This window comes from Rhineura floridana, chromosome 16 (assembly GCF_030035675.1).
Source record: "Rhineura floridana isolate rRhiFlo1 chromosome 16, rRhiFlo1.hap2, whole genome shotgun sequence".
Lineage (NCBI taxonomy): Eukaryota > Metazoa > Chordata > Lepidosauria > Squamata > Rhineuridae > Rhineura > Rhineura floridana.
In genome coordinates this window covers 18,469,548-18,487,687 of record NC_084495.1, presented here as the reverse complement: position 1 = coordinate 18,487,687, position 18,140 = coordinate 18,469,548, and the positions used below count along the sequence as shown (strand labels likewise).

At 41.6% G+C, this 18,140-nt stretch overlaps 1 protein-coding gene across 4 annotated transcripts in view; it reads right to left on the bottom strand.

Annotated features, from left to right (window-relative positions):
* The window catches only part of DACH2 (dachshund family transcription factor 2), a 406,794-nt gene that overhangs the window by 175,452 nt on the left and 213,202 nt on the right, over window positions 1-18,140 (bottom strand). For 2 of the 4 annotated variants that reach the window (XM_061598827.1, XM_061598830.1), the window contains exon 3: window positions 6,845-6,916. The exons of the other annotated variants lie outside the window; for them this stretch is intronic. In XM_061598827.1, the coding sequence (XP_061454811.1) occupies window positions 6,845-6,916 (72 nt within the window). The remainder of the gene's footprint in view (window positions 1-6,844; window positions 6,917-18,140) is intronic. 4 annotated transcript variants of the gene reach the window in all.

Sequence of the window (18,140 nt, the reverse complement as noted above, 5' to 3'; positions counted from 1 at the left end):
GCGATGGGAGTTCAACAACCAAGTAATGCTTACAAAAATGCATATATTAGGGGAAAGTGTGCACAAAATAAATATACAGTATTAGTGACAGTAACACAAAAATTGCATAATATTAGGATAAACGGCTTGCAAAAATGTGTACGTTAGTCAAAACTGCATACAGAAATGTATTTATTACATGAAGATTTTTTAATAAAAAAATGCATACTGCTGCAGAAATGTTGAGAACCAAATTTAAGAATTAGAATGATGAGAAACTGAGAGAACCAAAATGGAGAGATCCTTCTATCCCTACCCACTAGCCCTGTTCCCAACATTGTGTGCTTCAGTTAGCCCCACCTTCTGGTGACCACATAAACGTCTGCAGGAAGGGAGCCTTCACACACACAGTTGTCATGCTAAGGCTTCCACATGTATGCACCAACACCAGGTGGTCTAATTGGAGCCTGCAATGGCTGAGGGCAGGGAAGATCAGCGTAGCCCATCTCACACCTTGATTCATTTCATGAGTTGTAGGACTGTAGCTCAGTGGAAGCGCACATGTTTTGTATGCAGAAGGTCACAGGTTCAATCCCCGGCATCTCCAGATAGGGCTGGGAGAGACCCTGGTCTGAACCACCGCAGAACTTCTACCAGTCAGTGTGGGCACTATTGAGCTGGATGAAACAATGGTCTGGCCCTTCATAAGGGAGGTTCCTATAGGGCTTCTTAGAGTGACCTAACTAGGGCTCTGGTCCTAGCCTACTAAGAACTAGGATTGAACTTGCTTATAAGCTCGTTCCCTTTTGCTCACTATCCAACTGCTACACAGAAGACACATAAACAAGGATGCAGGACCATACTATGATTGGCCTTCCCCAATCTAGTGACATTCAGATGTTGTTGGACTTCAACTCCCAATAGCCCCAGCCACCATGACCAAAGATCAGGGATGATGAGAGTTGTAGTCCAACAACATCCGGAGGGCACCAGGTCAGGGTAGGGAGCCATAAATGGCCACCACTGCCAAGGGATAATACATTTAGAAGATTTCAGAATGAATCTTCAAATGCAGGTATTTAGCAATAATGATGATGGTGGTGAATAATAATAATAATAATAATAATAATAATAATATGACTTTCTTTGTCAACATGGCCATAAGACAAGGCTAATTATTACCGGCACCAGAAGCAGCTTGTGGTTTTATATTACATTGAGGTAAATTACACTGGAATTAGAGTGGATTACTTTTATCAAATAGGGAATAAGCTGTTAATTAACTCCCTGCTGTAGCAATCTCTTTTGGAGCTTGCAACTGTTATTAGCTCTAGATTAAACTGTTGAATTAATTTCCCACTTACTTACTATTTCAAGAGGGTTTTTTTTTTAATTTACCTGGCACCAGCTTTAATGGGAAATTGTATTAGCAAGCATAAATTGTTTCTTCCTCCCTTTCCTTCTGATGGGGAGGGTAAACAGTTTGTGGTAATGTTTATAAAGTCGTTTTGTTAGAGAACACACACACTATATGTAGTGTAGTTTTAATTAGTGCATGGCTGTCAGAGTATTAGGTCTGAGATTACATTATGGCTTTTGGAGAAAACAAACACTTGGGTAATCCTCACATTAAGAATGGGTTTGCAAACAGAAAAAAACATATCTTGGTGTGGCTGTGTTGGTGTGAGGAAAAAAAGAAATCACTGTCTTTTAATGTAGCCTTTGTGTTAGGCCTAGGGACGGGGCCTAGCCTTCCCCAAACTGGTGCTCCAGATGTTTGGGAGTACAACTCCTACCAGCCTCTGTGAGCATCCGGTGGAGACTTGTCCAGCAGGGCGAATGGGGCACTGCCCCACCAATCTCAGTCTGCCTCAACCAGCCGTCATCTTCCTGTCTTCTTCCTTACACGCAGTCAAGGATGTGGCTCAGCCTTTCAGCTTCCTCCTCCTTAGGCCACATCCACACTATACATTTAAAGTGCTATTATACCCACTTTAAAAAGAATCCACCAAAAAATCCTATGAAGACATGACCAGTTAATTTCAATCAATAAATTAGGGAGGGGAAGCTGTGCCCCTCCAGATGTTGTTCAGTTACAACTGCCATCATCTCTGTCCATTGGCTATGCCGGGTGGGGCTGATGGGAGTTGTAGTCCAAAACATCTGGAAGGCACCAAGCTGGACATGGCTGTGCTAATGTCTCTTCGGTACAAAACCTCTACTATGAATCCGTCAGTCCCACAAATGCATCTAACCAGTTGGAGGTTCTGCTGCAATGTGTAACCCTCTGATTCTTCACGCATACATCAACTCTGGAGCAGGTTTGCAAACCTTTGGCTTGGCAGGCTTTGAGAAGAAGACAAATTTTAAAGCATTATCAGACCAAAGGCCCATAGACCACCATTCTATTCCGATAGCGGTCAACCAGATGCCTATGGGAATCCCACAAGCAGGACTTAAGCACAATAGCACTTTCCCACTTGTGTTACCCAGCAACTGGTATTCAGGGGCATGCTGCCTCTGATTCCAGAGGAAGTATATCGTTCATGAGGACTAGTAGCCATTGACAGCCTTGTCTCCCATGAATTTGTCTAATCCTCTTTTAAGGCAAATACAAGGTGGCATCATTACTCTACCAAGAGCCAGTCCAGTATATTATTATTGTTGTTGCTATTCACTTGATACCTGAATGTCCACAAACGACTTACACAATGTTAAAACAATACAAATAAAACACACTATAAAAACATAACAATAAACAACCACAAAACAATAGCAATAGCACCTCCACGCAGCCACGGGAAGATTTGGCAGCATATTAAAAACAAAACATCATCTCAATCTATCAAATGTCTGGGAGAAAAGATACATCTTTACCTGGCACTGAAAAGACGTCAATGACAGCGCCAGGTGGATCTCACTGGTGAGCATATTCCACAGATAGGGAGCCACAACTGAAAAGGCCCTCTCCATTGTCACCACCCTCCAAGCTTTCTTCAAAGAGGGGACCTGGAGAAGGGCCTCAGAGGAAGATCTAAGGGTCCAGGTAGTTCATATCTGGAGAGGCATTCCAGAAGATATTGGGATCCTGAGCTGTAAAGAGCTTTATAGGTCAAAACCAGAACTTTGCATTGGGCTCGGAAGCGTATAGGCAGCCAATGCATTGGAACAGGGTAGATGTTATATGCTCTGTTTGGCTTGAACCTGTCAATAGTCAGGCAGCTGCATTCTGCACTAATTGAAGCTTCCGAACCATTTTTAAAGGCATCCCCAAGTAAAGCGCATTGCAAAGTATAGTCTCCTACAGCTTTTGCCAACCTGATGCCCTCTAGATGTTTTGGCTGGGATTGATGGAAGTTGTAGGACACCAGGTTTATTTACTTATTTGTTATTTGATTTATATCCCGCCCTTCCGCCCAGCAGGAGCCCAGGGTGGCAAACAAAAATGCTAAAAACACTTTAAAACATCACAAAAACAGACCTTAAAATACACTAAAACAAAATAACTTTAAAAACATTTTTAAAAAGCTTTAAAAACATCTTTTAAAAAGCGTTAAAAATATATTGTTTAAAAAAAGAAAAAACATATTAAAAAGCAATTTCAACACAGACGCGAAGGCTGCTTTAGTAATTAGAGTGTCTGAGTAGAAATGAGGCAGCCCAAAGTGTCTTCCAATCCCCAGTCAGCCATGAAGCTCACCTTGAGGTACTCTCTCTCTCTCTCAGCCTAACCCACCTCACTGGGTTATTGTGAAGATAAAGGAGTGGGAGGGCACAAGAGCCATGTATGCCATCTTGAGGTTCACAAAGGAAAGGTGTGATATGAATGAAGTAATAAATACATATCAGTGCAAACAATAATAATTATGAAGCTAATCTGTGATTGGTGGACTGTAAATAAATTATTTTCGTATTTGGTTATGAAGCAAGCATAATCAGAAAACCTCGAATGAAAGCCCCCTCCTTGATGGCTTTCCGCCGATCCTTGAAGACCTGGCTGTTCAGGCAGGCCTATGGGGTTTCTGGGGTGGGTTAGTTTTTAATGCTGCTGATTACATGCAAGAGTGGGTAGCTTAATTATTGAACGTTGTTGTTATGGTTTTATATTATATTTTACCCTGTTATTGTACGTCGCCTAGAGTGGCCGTTAATTCGGCCAGATAGGCAACTCAAAAATAAAATATTATTATTATTATTATTATTTATGATGATGATGATTATATATCCCCTCCTCTTGATTAGCAATGTAGCTGTTTCCAGAGAGAATCGGGGGGGGGGACACTATCCACCCATCCCGTAACTGTAGTGGGGAGTGGCAGGAAGAGGTTTACTGTAGTGCTTATTAAAATATACACAGAAACATAAAAAAAATCAGTTGGAGTTGTTTCAATTAACTGCAGCCTTAGTTTTATAAAGATTTAACTATTCATGCAAAGAAAAACAAAATCAGAATTGAAATGTGTACGGAAGGTGGAATGTGCTGACACCCAACACAAATTTACAGCTTTATTTTTTTTAAATACAGAAGTAATTTTTAAAATAATAGGTGTAAAAGTAGTCTTTTTTAAAAATGATAAAACCCCAAAACTGATAGTCTCTCTCCCCCCCTGAAATTACCCTTTTATTATATGGTTTCAATTAGCAATTCCACCCCCTTCTCAAAGATACAAATTGCTCTTTTCTTTTCTCTGGAGGAAATTATGAGATGATAGAAACTAAAAAGACATCAACCAAATGCCAGACTTAACCCCAATTGAAAGCATACATTGTGCATGTTCAACAATTCCTGCAAAGGACGTGCATGAGACAGATTTCTTGTCTATGGTTACACATAATATTCTACCAAAATCCATCCATTAGCTGTTTCATTTAATCTAAGCAACACTTAAAAATAACAAACAATTCATGTTTTCAATTTGAGCACAACCATGCTTCCTTTGAAGTAATTTAGGTTGTGGTATTACTTAAAGCATTTATGCTGTAACATGCAGAAAATTTTAGGTTACAGGTGCAGAGATGACTTTGCCTAGATGCTATGTGGCTACATCTGGAGCCTAAACAATAGATTTATTTTCCGTTTCTTTGTAGTGCAAATCTTATGGGTCAAAAGGAAAGGTTGCACTCACAAATAATAGTGCCACATGCACTGTCAATGTCGAGTCAAAGGACTCATGATACCAAAGTGAGCTTCCAAAGCAAATCAGACTTGGCTTAAAAAAAAAAACGGGGGGGGGGAAGAGTGGCTTGATTCCCAATCATGAATCCACCATTAGGTCTCACAAATTGTGTGCGCTCATTCCACTATAATGGCTGCTACACTGTACAGATGTAACTATCACACCACATAGGTTTCTCCAATTCAGTGCGGGGAGCAGTTCCGAGCTTGGACCGGGGATGTGTGTGTGCATGTGTGGGTGCATGAGTTTTGAGGATCCATTGCACACAAGGAATTTGTACATCAGACATCTAATCTCTTGAACTGAACATCCTCCTCAAGATCAGTGGCTGCCAATATGTTTGGCAAGCGGGCACAAATCAAGATAAAAGTAAATGGAAAGTGCTGTTCTAGAGCACACAGTGGCACGTAAACAGAGATTTTAATGTGATTTTGAGAGCAGACAACTATATGTCTGGCTTATTGGTCTAGCCAGTGGTATAATTCTTCCTTTGGTTTCAGAGGTCCTGAGTTCAATTCCCACCTAAGGCATTGCACTGAGGGTTAAGAGGGGCTAAACCTTAGGGATAGGAAGGCTCTATAACCATCTATGAATAAACATATGCTCATTCGTAGAGGGCACAGCACATCCTTTACAAAAGGTCCCAAATTCAATCCCTGGCATCTACAGATAGGGCTAGGAAATATGTCTAAAATCCCGAAGAACTGCTCTCAGTCAGCGTACAGAAGGCAGCACCAAGCTAGAAAAACCAGTTTTGTGACTTGGTCTACAGCAGATTTCTATATTCAGGAGAAGAGCTGCAGCTCAGTGGACATGCTTTGCATGAATGAGTCAATCCCTGGCACCCCCACGTAGGACTCGGGAAAACTTCAGTCTGAAACCCTGGAAAGCTACTGCAGTCAACAGAAACAATGCTGAGCTGGATAGAACAATGACTTAACCTGGTATAAACCAGCTTACTATGGTTTTGTCACAGCCAGATCTATGGGCCTTTCTGCTCCTGTCTAAGACTGCCACAGCCTTCCACCTCCTGTGCCACTTTCTGGCTACTTGTGTCCTCCATATCTATAAACCTACCCAAATCAGCCCTTAAACATCAACAGGGCACAATGGACATAGCAACCATTACCAAATCGGCAGGTACCTACATAGTACCTCAAAAAAGCATAGTCCAATTAAGTCTACCTCCTACTACACTCCACCGTAAGTCTATGATTAAATATAGATTTGATGGCTTCAACGACAAGCAAGCTTTTTTGTTTAATCTCACCCTTTGTCCCGCTACTTTGCTTAATAACCAGCCTGATTAAGAGCTCTGGAGGATACAAAAGCTTGCTTGTTTTTTTGGGGGGGGGGCATTTTAGTTGCTCCTGATAAAGTTTTTGTTCAGCTGCAGATTTTGAAATTTCTCAAATGCACCAACACATCTATGCATTTTTTAAAAAAACACACCTCAATAAATTAATGATGTGTAAAAGAAGTGTTTCCTTTTATTCACATCTAACTAATTGCCAGGTCAGTTTCACTAAAGCTTTACATTCAAGCAGTTGTAATTTGAAATAATACAATGGTAAACGACAGAAATTGCATATGCAGCAATAAAAACACACATGTTAAACAAAACAAAATTATGTTCCAGAGTGGGGGGAAATCTATAAGTCACGCAAGATATAAATATGAGTAAACACCTTGTATTTGAAGAGTCTTGAGCTCTGCAAACTTTATGTGGCTTTCGTCAGGGAAAAACAAAGTTCTTATATCTGGAAAAAAAAACACTGTTAAAAGCATTTATATAATATAGAATGGGAATACTGTCTTTTTAATGTCATTTTATCCATATATACAAGCAGAACAAAAGAGGTGGGCATTTCTGATTTGGAATTCTCTGTAGGAGGAATATTTGTTCATTTAGAGATGGTTATAGAGCCTTTCTATCCCTAAGGTGTACGATGCGAAGTTCTAGAGTTGAGCTGAATTTTCTCAGAATATATTTTTGTTCCTGAGAAGTTTTTGAGATTTTTTTTCTTCCCCCCCCCCCACAAAAAGGAAGACCACTTTGCACAATTTTCTTTCAATATTTCCCACCATTTTTTAAATATTGGTTGTCATTCCCTTCCTCCCCCAATGGCCTGGAATGACACCAGGGCCACATCAACACCTTACATTTAAAACACAATTATACCACTTTAAACAGTCATGACTTCCCCCAAGGAATCCTGGGAATTGTAGCGTTGTTCCTTCTGTTCCTCCTTGCTCGGATACAAGCCATGGTTTGGCTTAGCATGTCATCTGAAACTGGGATCACAGTTTGTCTCCTCCAGACAAGCCATAAGCAGTAAGCCATAGAACAAGAGTTCCCACATTGTGGTCTGTGGACCACCAGCAGTCCACAAGCTTCACTCAGTGTGTCTGTGAAGAACACTTACAATTTGAATTCTATGGGATTCCAACAGTAATGCAACAGAATATAAAACACAAAAGAAGCAATACAAATACAATTAAAAATCATACAGCATCTAGCACAGCACATTAAAATTGCTACAACAGGCAGAAAAATTATTTAATGGTCTGCCAAGATCCTCAGTCATTTTCAAGTGGTCCATGAGGGAAAAGTTTGGGAACTACTGTTACAGAACACACCTCAGCTGCTGCTTGTCGTTTGCCTCCAGAAGCCCATGTGTTCATGCTAAGCTATGGTTTGGCTTAATATTACATGCAAACAGCTGGGGGCTGTTTTGATAGAACCTCAAAAGAATGTGTTATCGAAAATGAAGTGAATCCTAAGATAAATTAACTTGAGGAAGTTTGCAGTTTCCCATTCCTTCTTCCCTCCCAGCCTCAGAGGGTCAGGGGGCCCTCCTGAATAATGTGGCATAGGGTACAGGAGTGCTGGTGAGGGGGACAGTCAATGTTCCTTCCATGATCTTCCTAAATCTAACTTCTTGAGATTCAAGCCAACAAAGCGTGGAAAAATATGGAGAAAGGGGAATGCAATTCAGCCTTGCTGTACATAGGATTTGGTTTCCATAATCCGTGCATGGGAAATGCTCATTACTCTATGATGGCACTGGAGATGGCACTGTCCACATGGTTGGGGGCAAGGTGGGCAGTTGTGCCCCCCTGGATGAACCATAATCCCGATTCCCAACTTTCATAATATTTTTTCCCAAAGGCTTATGTTTTTAGCATCTGTAGATCCAGAGATATAAGGCAAACTATGCAGTCATTATTCTCCCCATTTGTGCTCTGATGCTAGTTATGCATTTTTATTCATTTATTTGGAGTATTTATTTTGCACCACCACCCCCAGCAAAATCCCTGTGAGCACTCTTGGCCCTTGCCCATCCAGGCAAGCAAGCATCATCATCAGAGTTCAAGAACACATCCAGCCAGGTGAAAACACTCGAGGAGGGTGCAAAGTAGGTGAGGAGCGGTGTGGCTGGGGAGGGGGTGTGGTCTGAGGAAAGTCCCAAGGGTCAGACAGAGAGGCCGGGGGGGTATTAAGCCTTGAGCCAGAGATTCCCCATCTTTGCCTTACATCAGGAGTATAGCGAGACAATTTTCACTGAGGGGGCAGAGACAAAAATTGGGGGGGCAGAAGGGTTGGGGCATCGGTTACTACAGAAGAGGTTCTGGGGGAAGTTTTCTTTGGTAATGACAAAAATAAACCCAAGTTTATGCATTTTAATTAGGAACTATGATTTGTGAAGTTAACAAAAAAAGCAAATCACATTAAAATACATATTTTCCACATGCAAAATAAGTATGTAAACTAAATAACACTGACTAGGAAGTAAATGTATGTTGTGCAAGTCATCCTACTATAATGATCCAAGTACCTTCAAACAGCTACTATCTAAAAATAAAATAAAACAGATCAACATCTATGTGTCTGGATAGGCTTACCTAAACAAAATATGTTTTAAGCAGGCACCCAAAGGAATATTTATTTATTTATTTATTGCACTTTTATACCACCCCATAGCCGAAGCTCTCTGGGCGATTTACAGCAATCAAAAACATTAAAACAAATATACAATTTAAAACACATATTTTAAAAACAATTTAAAACACAATTTTAAAATTTAAAACAAAATAAAAACAATATAGCGATGGCACCTGCCTGATGTCAACAGAAGTTCCACAGAGTAGGTGCTGCTACACTAAAAGAACAATTTCTTACAAGTGCAGAACTTACAAGTGATTTTTCATTTGGATTATAATATTGTGTTTGAATTTACCTTGAACTCTTATTGTAATGTTATATTGATACAATTTTTTTCTGCTGTGTTGTGAGCTGTTTTGGGTGCATTTGTGTGGAAAAGTAGCATACACACTGAAAATTAATAATAATAATAATAATAATACATCCATGCTCTGCTCTTGTCCACTTTGCCGGTCCAGGCCGGCAACGCATGGATGGAACATCTGACTTTGAGTCCCAATGAATGTTACTGTACCGAGAGTAGTATTGAGCTGGAAGTACAAACTGTTTCTAGCTCCCATTTGAGTTATGTATTCCAATTGCATCATTTGTGGTTTGTGATTGTGGAGAACCTGGAATTGCTTCAACTCATGGATACGGGCCCCCTTCTCCTAAGTGATATTAAGTGCAGCTCCTACTGTTCCAGAGAAACTCTGGCCCATGTCTGTCTGTTGCATGAGTCAGGTACCCTGTAAATTTCAATGGTGCCTTTAAATATGAATGGTTTCGAGCTGTTGTAAACTCTTGCCGCAATCAAAACTAATCTGTCATGGGACTGCTGGGTATGTGTACGCTATGCCATGGCCTGATCTGACATTAGATTTATTGGAGGGTAAATTATGTCATTTATGCATCAACTCACAGGAGGAAGGAGGGGAGGCAATCCCTGTGCAGTTAATTTAATAATAGACTGGAAAGCCATGATTACTGTTTCAGGTGCACCAGCTCTTCCACAGCAGTGGCTGGCCCACTTCAGCAGCAACAAACATGCTTCCCACAGCCCTGGAATTAACAAGTGTTTAGCTTTTACGAAAGAAAGAAAGAAAGAAAGAAAGAAAGAAAGAAAGAAAGAAAGAAAGAAAGAAAGAAAGAAAGAAAGAAAGAAAGAAAAAAAGAAAGAAAGAAAGAAAGAAAGAAAGAATCTTCAGGGACACATCAAGAAGTGGTTTAATAAGAACAAAAGCCTTTTCTGCTGGGTTTCTCTATGTAGTTGTTGAAACCCATCTGCTTCCCTCTTTCCCCTTTCTCAAATTAGGAAGCTTCTCACTCTCTCCACCAGTACTACTGCTGCAAAGAGTCAGTCTAGCTTCTTGAAATCATACAGCAGGGATAGCCAACATGGTGCTCTCCTGACATTAACTCCAACTCCCATCAGTCTCAGCAAACACATCTAATGGTCAAGGATTGTAGGAGTTGTTGTTCAACAACATCTGGAGGGTACCATGTTGACTACCACTGGTATGTAGTGTAGGCCAGGGATAGGAAGCCTGTGGCACTACAGACGATGTTGGACTGCAGCTACAATCACCAGTGGAGAATGGTGGCTCCGATGTCAGTGGGGCAGTGAATCTTCTCTGGGATTTAGTCCAAACTTTCAAAGAGCTGTCAAAGGTGCTGAAAGCCTGGAAGTAAGCCTAATTGAATTTAATAGGGCTTACTTCTGAGTAGATATGGTTAGGATTGTGCTGTATAAAATAAAATAAAACTGTTATTTATTTATTAAGTTTATATCCCATCCTTCCTTACAGGAGGAGCCCAAGGTGGCCAAAAAAATATGATAAAACACTAAAAACATCTTTAAAACAAAACATCTCAAAAACATCTTTTTTTCAAAAAAAATTGAAAACATCTTAAATAACATCTTAAAAACAATTCCAACACAGATGCAGACTGGGATAAAGTCTCTACTTGAAAGGCTTGTTAAAAGAGGAAGGTCTTCAGCAGGACCAAAAAGGTAACAGAGATGGTGCCTGTCTAATATTTAAATGGAAATGGACAGCCTTCAAGTCAATTCCGACGTATGGCGACCCTATGAATAGGGTTTTCATGGTAAGCGGTATTCAGAGGAGGTTTAGCATTGCCTTCCTCTGAGGCTGAGAGGCAGTGACTGGCCCAAGTCACCCAGTGAGCTTCATGGTTGTGCAGGGATTTGAACCCTGGTCTCCCAGGTCGTAGTCCAACACCTTTAAGGGGAGGGAATTCCAAAGGGTAGGTGCCAAAACACAAAAGATCCAGTTCCTATGATGTGCAGAACAGATCTGCAGGAGGCCCTCACCTGCAAAGCACAGTCATAGACTGGGATAAGACGGTCTTTCAGGTATCTTGGTCCCAAGTTTTATACACCAAAACCAGCATCTTGAACTTAGCCCAGTAACTAATAGACAGCCAGTGCATATCTGCGGCATATGTTCTCTCAGATGGCACTAATTTCATTTACATCTCAACTTTTCTCTTTATGCTAGCCTTCTGGAAATAAATCAACATAAAATTCCAAATCAGACCAAAATAAGCCACTGACATTCTGTTTCCCCTATGTAGGTCATCCCTGAGTTGGATATTTCCTAAACAGGCAGCAACTGGCCTACTGATATTTCAGTACAGCTCCTGGAGAAGGGTGTACATCCAAAGTGACTCCTGAGTGATGATGGATTCACATTTGCTAAACAGATTGGCTGAAATAAGCATAATAAATGAAAGCGAGTATTTTGTATTAAAAAGAAAAGAAAGAAAACAATTTCACACTAAAAAGCAGGCTTGACTTATAGGAGGTGGCAGCTCCAATGGCCCAAGGCCTAAGATTAGTTTTGCCACTTGATAATTTGACTGATTCACTTGAGTAGCCAGAAGAGGACATTTTCTGCCTGATTTCAGCATAATCGAGTCACCTGCTCCATGATTGCCGAGGCCAAGTCAATTGCACTCGGCTGAGCACAGAGGGTGTGTGACGCATTGCAAAAAAGAGACCTTTGCTGCATATGCACGCAGAACTATTGAGATGTAAATGATAGTGGAACACAGCCCATTCCCGCACATTAGAAACAGCTTCTTTATTACTGTATAGACATTCTCTCTGGAAGACGTCTGTATCGTTTGCTCTCTTAAGGCTGGTTTTGATGGTCACAATCTGGAAGAAGTGAGCTACAGGAGGCCATCACAGTTTCCAACAGCACAGCTCAACAGCATTACAAATATTACTTCACAAAACTAAGGACAACAGTAACAAAAGAGAGCAGGTGTCCCTTTCGTGACGCAAGTAGACGCAAGTAGAGCAAACAGGTCCAAACGACACCTACAAATGAGCCAGGAGGAAGGGGAAAGGTGGCTGGGTGGAATGGGACACTCTGCAAGTAGTTTTCCAATTAATTCTGACTATCTTTATATGACAATAGTGATCAATAGCCAAAGGTTTAACGCTGTCAGAGGTAGCCAATGATGTGCCCTCCAGAAGCTGTGGGCTGCATCTCCCATCAGCCCAGGTCAGCAGGGTCAACAATCAGGAGTGATGGGAGTTGTGGTCCACAGCATCTGGAAGACACCACGTTGGCTGTGTCCTTTGTCAAATGTTCTGGCTTCCACCTTCCTCAGTCACACAGGCAGGCTTTCACATCAATGCTGAGAGCCAAGGTGGCACTTTTAAGAACACTGAACATGAACTAACTCTAAGGAGTGTGGTATGTGCAAAAGTTTGGTTTGTTTTGTTTTTAAAAAGCTAGACAGACATTAAGTGTTGTCTTCCAAATTAAGTTAATTGAGTGTGAATGCACTGAGTCTACAGAGCACTACAGGAAAGATTTTCAAGTCAAACAGGTTATGGTAATCTTTCTATATATGGGAGTTGGAAGCATGGTGAGGGTCATATCCTGATTTGGACCTGATGAGGAACCCCCATACCCCACACCCCTGAGGAAGGAAAATGGGCAACAGGAGGACTCCCAGATGTCAGTTTGTCCAGAAAAAGAACAAACATAGGGCTGATAATGTACTAGGGGGTGGATTGTGGAGAGGACGCATAGCACAGTGGTAGAGCACCTGCTTTTCATGCAAAAAGTCCCAGGTTCAACCCTGGTATCTCCAGTTGAAAGGATCAGGTAGGATGTGATGGAAAAGACTTTCCCCTAAGACCATGTAGAGCCACTGCCAGACAGAACAGTCATCACTGGACTAGATGGACACTATTAGGGTGAAGCATAGGTAATAAGTCTATTGTTGTTGTTGTTGGTGGTGGTGGTGGTGGTGGTGGTGGTGGTGTGTGTGTGTGTTCTGGGGGGGACAAAACAATAAGATGTGGGTTGTAATATATGCCTACAATTATCAATGACAGAAATCAAAGTTACTAGCAAAACATCATAACATGCTGGGCTTTAAAAGCTATAATGAGTTACAATAATGAAAATACAGTTCTGAGAAATGTACTGGAAAAGAGAGCTACCTCTAAAAGAACAAGATGACAGCCTTTCTGGAGTTCTGTAACATGTTGAAAGAGTATTTTTACACTGGCTTATTAAATTAGGCAAGGTCACCTTTTCATTTTATTAAGAGATTACATTTGCCAGATCATAAGGTTTAATTCTGCAAAACATGGCTGAATCGTATTGGAACTTATATATATGCCAACAAAAAAAAAAAGGCTGAAACAATGTTGAATCAATTTGAGGTAGCTTAAACTCTGTGTTGTTTTTGATGTTCTTTTTGCAGAGGGTGATTTGTTAAGGAATGGAAATAGTGCTTTAATTGTTGATTATGTGATTCAGAACTTCATTAGATGGGCTTTCCGGATAATGATAGTAAACAGAAAAATATTTTTGAGTGAGCTTCTTTTTCTCATACTGGTTGCCCTCAAAAGCGAGGACTGATGTTCTGTGTATTAATAGCAAACTCAGGTCTCCAAGTGCCAATCTTTATGAAGCCAAAATGGTACCATCCACACATAAGAGGGAGATATCAGCAGGCTTGGCGGAACTGCAAGGTTTGTAAGAGTACTTTAGGGAAGAAAACCCAAAGGGAAGGGAAACCTAGATAGCACAATGAGGACTGAACCTGCTTGTTAGCATGGGATGCTGACTGAATCCCCATCTGCGCTATACATTTAGAGCAGTATTATACCATTTTGAACAGTCATGGCTTCCCCCAAAGAATCCTGGGAAGTGTAGTTGGTTAAGGGTGCTGAGAGTTGTTAGGAGACCCCTCTTCCCCTCACAGGACTACAATTCCCAGAGTAGTTTAACCATCAATAATAATAATAATAATAATAATAATAATAATAATAATAATAATAATAATAATAATAATAATATTTAGCTGGGATTTTTTTTTTAAATGTACTGTTGCCAAGAATGTAGCAGTGAAATATCAAAATTCATAATCCAGCCTTGTAACTGTCAAGCATTTCTTTATGAAAAGTAATGTTTATAGGTATTAATTTAATTTTTAAGGTGAAACTTCTCTTAATTGCTTTCCTGGAATGGCAAAGGAGACCAGGGTGGTTAGTTCTGGCAAATAGCTGGCTCAGGATAACTGAAATCACTGTTCACTAGCTTATTAAAACATTGTACCTGTACAAGGTAGCCTTTTCACATGTGTACACTTTGTTTGCTGCAGGACTCAGCTTTGGTGCATCTACAGCTGTGTGTGAAAATTCACTCTCAACTTTGACGCATGTGCTGACACCATACAGGTGTTCAGTGATTCATCAGAGAAAAGCAAATTTGGTAATCTTGGCTTTTGGAAGTAACATATTTGAAGGAATTTCAAGTGAACAGTTCCTCAGCAAGTTTGCAGAGAAATCACAACTCATTAGACATTATAAACTGTTCAGATCATTATGGTAGGATGGCTCGCACAATATACATTTACTTCCTAGTCACTGTTATTTAGTTTACACAACTATTTTCCATGTGGAAAATATTGTATTTAATTTGATTTGCTTTCTGGAAACTTCACAAGTCATAGTTCCTAATCAAAATGCATAAATTGGGGCTTATTTTTGTCATTACCTATGAACACATCCCCCCCAGAAAACTCTTGTATAGTGACCAATGCCCCAACCCTTCTACCTTCCCCCCATTTTTATCTCTGCCCTCCCCCTGAAAACTGTCTTACTGCACTCCTGATGCAGGCTGCAGAGGAAGTGAAACGTGATCCTTCACAGCCAGCATGGAAATGCGAATTACTAGTACTTTGGCAAAATGGAAATGGACTGCCTTCAAGTCGATCCCGACTTATGGCAACCCTATGAACAGGGGTTTTCATGGTAAGCGGTATTCAGAGGGGGGTTACCATTGCCTCCCTCTGAGGCTAGTCCTCCCCAGCTGCCTAGGGCCTGTTCAGCTTGCCACCGCTGCACAAGCCAGCCCCTTCTTTGTCCACAACTGTCAGCTGGGGGGCAACTGGGCTCCTTAGGTCTCTGCAGCTTGCCCACGGCTGCACAGGTGGCAGGGCATGTAACCCCTGAGCCACTCACTGTGGGGGTAATCTTTAGCTGGCCCTTGACACCCAGGGGACACAAGCGGGGATTTGAACTCACAGACTGTGGACTCCCAGCCAGGTTCTCCTCCCCACTGTGCTATACCAGCTGTATAGTACTCTGGCAAAATAGTAAGTAAATGTGTCCTATACCAAGTGGACTGGAAGAGAAAGGGAGGGGAACATTCTCTCCCTCAAATGTGACTCGGTTTGGATTCTGTGTTGGCCAAGGAGGAAGGGATTTTCTTTACTGTGTGGCTTGCACAAAAACCAAAGGACAGAGAGATCTGTCCTTCCTCCACCAGTCAACTCAGTAAGCTCTCATTTACATGGAATCCCTGGGCACTTTGGCTACCAAGTAAATTCTTAAATTAAAAAGCAGTTGTAATCTGATATGCAGAAGTCTTCCGTAGGATGAATAGAACATCTAATAGATATGTTTGCACAACAGCTGCACTGAAATATCTCTAGGTTTTATTTGAAAAAAGCTAGGAATTTCACCAGGGAAGAAATTTCCCAACGACCCTCCGTGGCACAGAGTGGTAAGCGGCGGTAACGCAGCCAAAGCTCTGCTCACGGCCAGAGTTCGATTCCAACGGAAGGAGGAAGTCGAATCTCCAGTAAAAGGGGTCGAGGTCCACTCAGCCTTCCATCCATCCGTGGTTGGTAAAATGAGTACCCGGCATATGCTGGAGGGTAAAGAAAGGCCAGGGACGCAACTGGCAATCCCACCCCATATATACGGTCTGCCTAGTAAACGTCGCAAGACGTCACCCTAAGAGTCGGAAACGACTCGCACTGTAAGTGCGGGGACACCTTTACCTTTTTAGAAATTTCCCCAAAGAAAACACTCTTTTTCAGTGTTATTTGTCACCATTGTTTTCCTCCGACTGTTCTTCTTCGGCACCAGTTGTCTACCCCTTCCCAGCCAATGCTCATTCCTCTACTTCCTCTAGTAGTCACACTGGTGACCCTACCCAAACAGCAATCACATAGTGAATGGAATGACAACACAGCAATGTAGAGCCAATCAAATTTGATGACAGCACTGATGGCAAGTGAAGGCGACTGAGATAGAGTAAGGTAGGACAGAGTTACCCCTCATAAACAGATGCATCTGAGGTGACCAAGGGCTTATCTTCACTTCATGCTCAAGATATCAGGGTCGTTCCAAATGACCAGGAGATCCATGGCATGCCCTTGAAATCAGTGCAGTGCCAGCTGCAACATAGAGGGCTTACAGAAACCCAGTTTGGCCATCCACCCCCCCCAATGCATGAAGGGGAAACTAGGGCCATATTCACTGGGCCCACTTCATCACTTACATCTCTGCTGCCTGTCCCAGCCATCCTCTGTGACTTAGAAGCCTGATATGCAGTGTTCTATATCATGCATGAACTTAAACCCATAGAGCAGGGTTGGGGAACCTTTGGCCCTGCAGACGTTGCTGGATTACAACGCCCATCATCCTTCAGCATTGGCAATGCTGGCTGGGTCTCATGGGAAGTGAATTCCAGCAGCTAGCGGTAGGGGAGAAATTCAGTTCAGTTCGCATTTAAAGGCACATCTATCAAATTCACACTTTCCAACACAATGCAAGAACCAAAACGCAGCCATCCTTTAAATTCACACTTGTCCAAATTCTGCAGTGCAGTTCTCCAACCAAACAATGTTCACAAAAATGCCTATATTAGGGGGAAATGTGCACAAAAATGAATTTATTCATGAAAATAAAATTAAAATGTTATTTAAATAACATTTTAAATAAACAACGTTGGGGGAAATTGCTGGCAGAAATGTGTACGTGAGTCAAAACTGCATATAAAAATGAGTTGATTTGGAGAAACTTGCACTAAAATACTGAGGAATTTTCATAAGGCTTATTTTTGCAAAAAAATCACAAATTGCTAAAGAAATGTGGAGAACTGAATTGAAGATCCAAAAATTGAGCAATGGAGAGAAGTAAAATATAGTCTCTTCCATCCCTACCAGCAACAGGGCCAAAGGTTCCCTTGCTCTGACGCAGAAGAAGTTCCCTGCTTCTAACCTTCACTGCCCAATGCATGGAGCAAGACTGAGGGAAAAGGAGACAACCAAGGGGGCCGGGCCAACAAGTGTGATCCCACTCTCTGCCGTCATGCAATAGAAAGGAAGAAGGCCATAGCGGCTATAACATGGAAAAGTAGAAAACTGAGGGAGCATGCGAGTAGACTAGGAATCCAACCCCACCCACTTATTCTAGGGAAGGGATAGGAAACATCTGGTCTGGGGGCCAATTGAGGCCCTCCCAGCCATTCTATCTGGTTCTTGGGACTCTCCCTAGGCCACACCCACTTTCCCAACCACACCATCTTTCCCCAGATCACGTCCCTCACTGGCCCTCCAATGCATCCATCTTTGAGTGCTTTTGCCTGGCTAGAGAATACAGCATGTGCATGTGCACTAACCTACTGTAGAAAGGTAAAGCACACATTAGCTGCTCTATTCACTTTTGCCTGTGGCCCTGCCCACCACTGGCATGTATCCCCCCCCCAGAA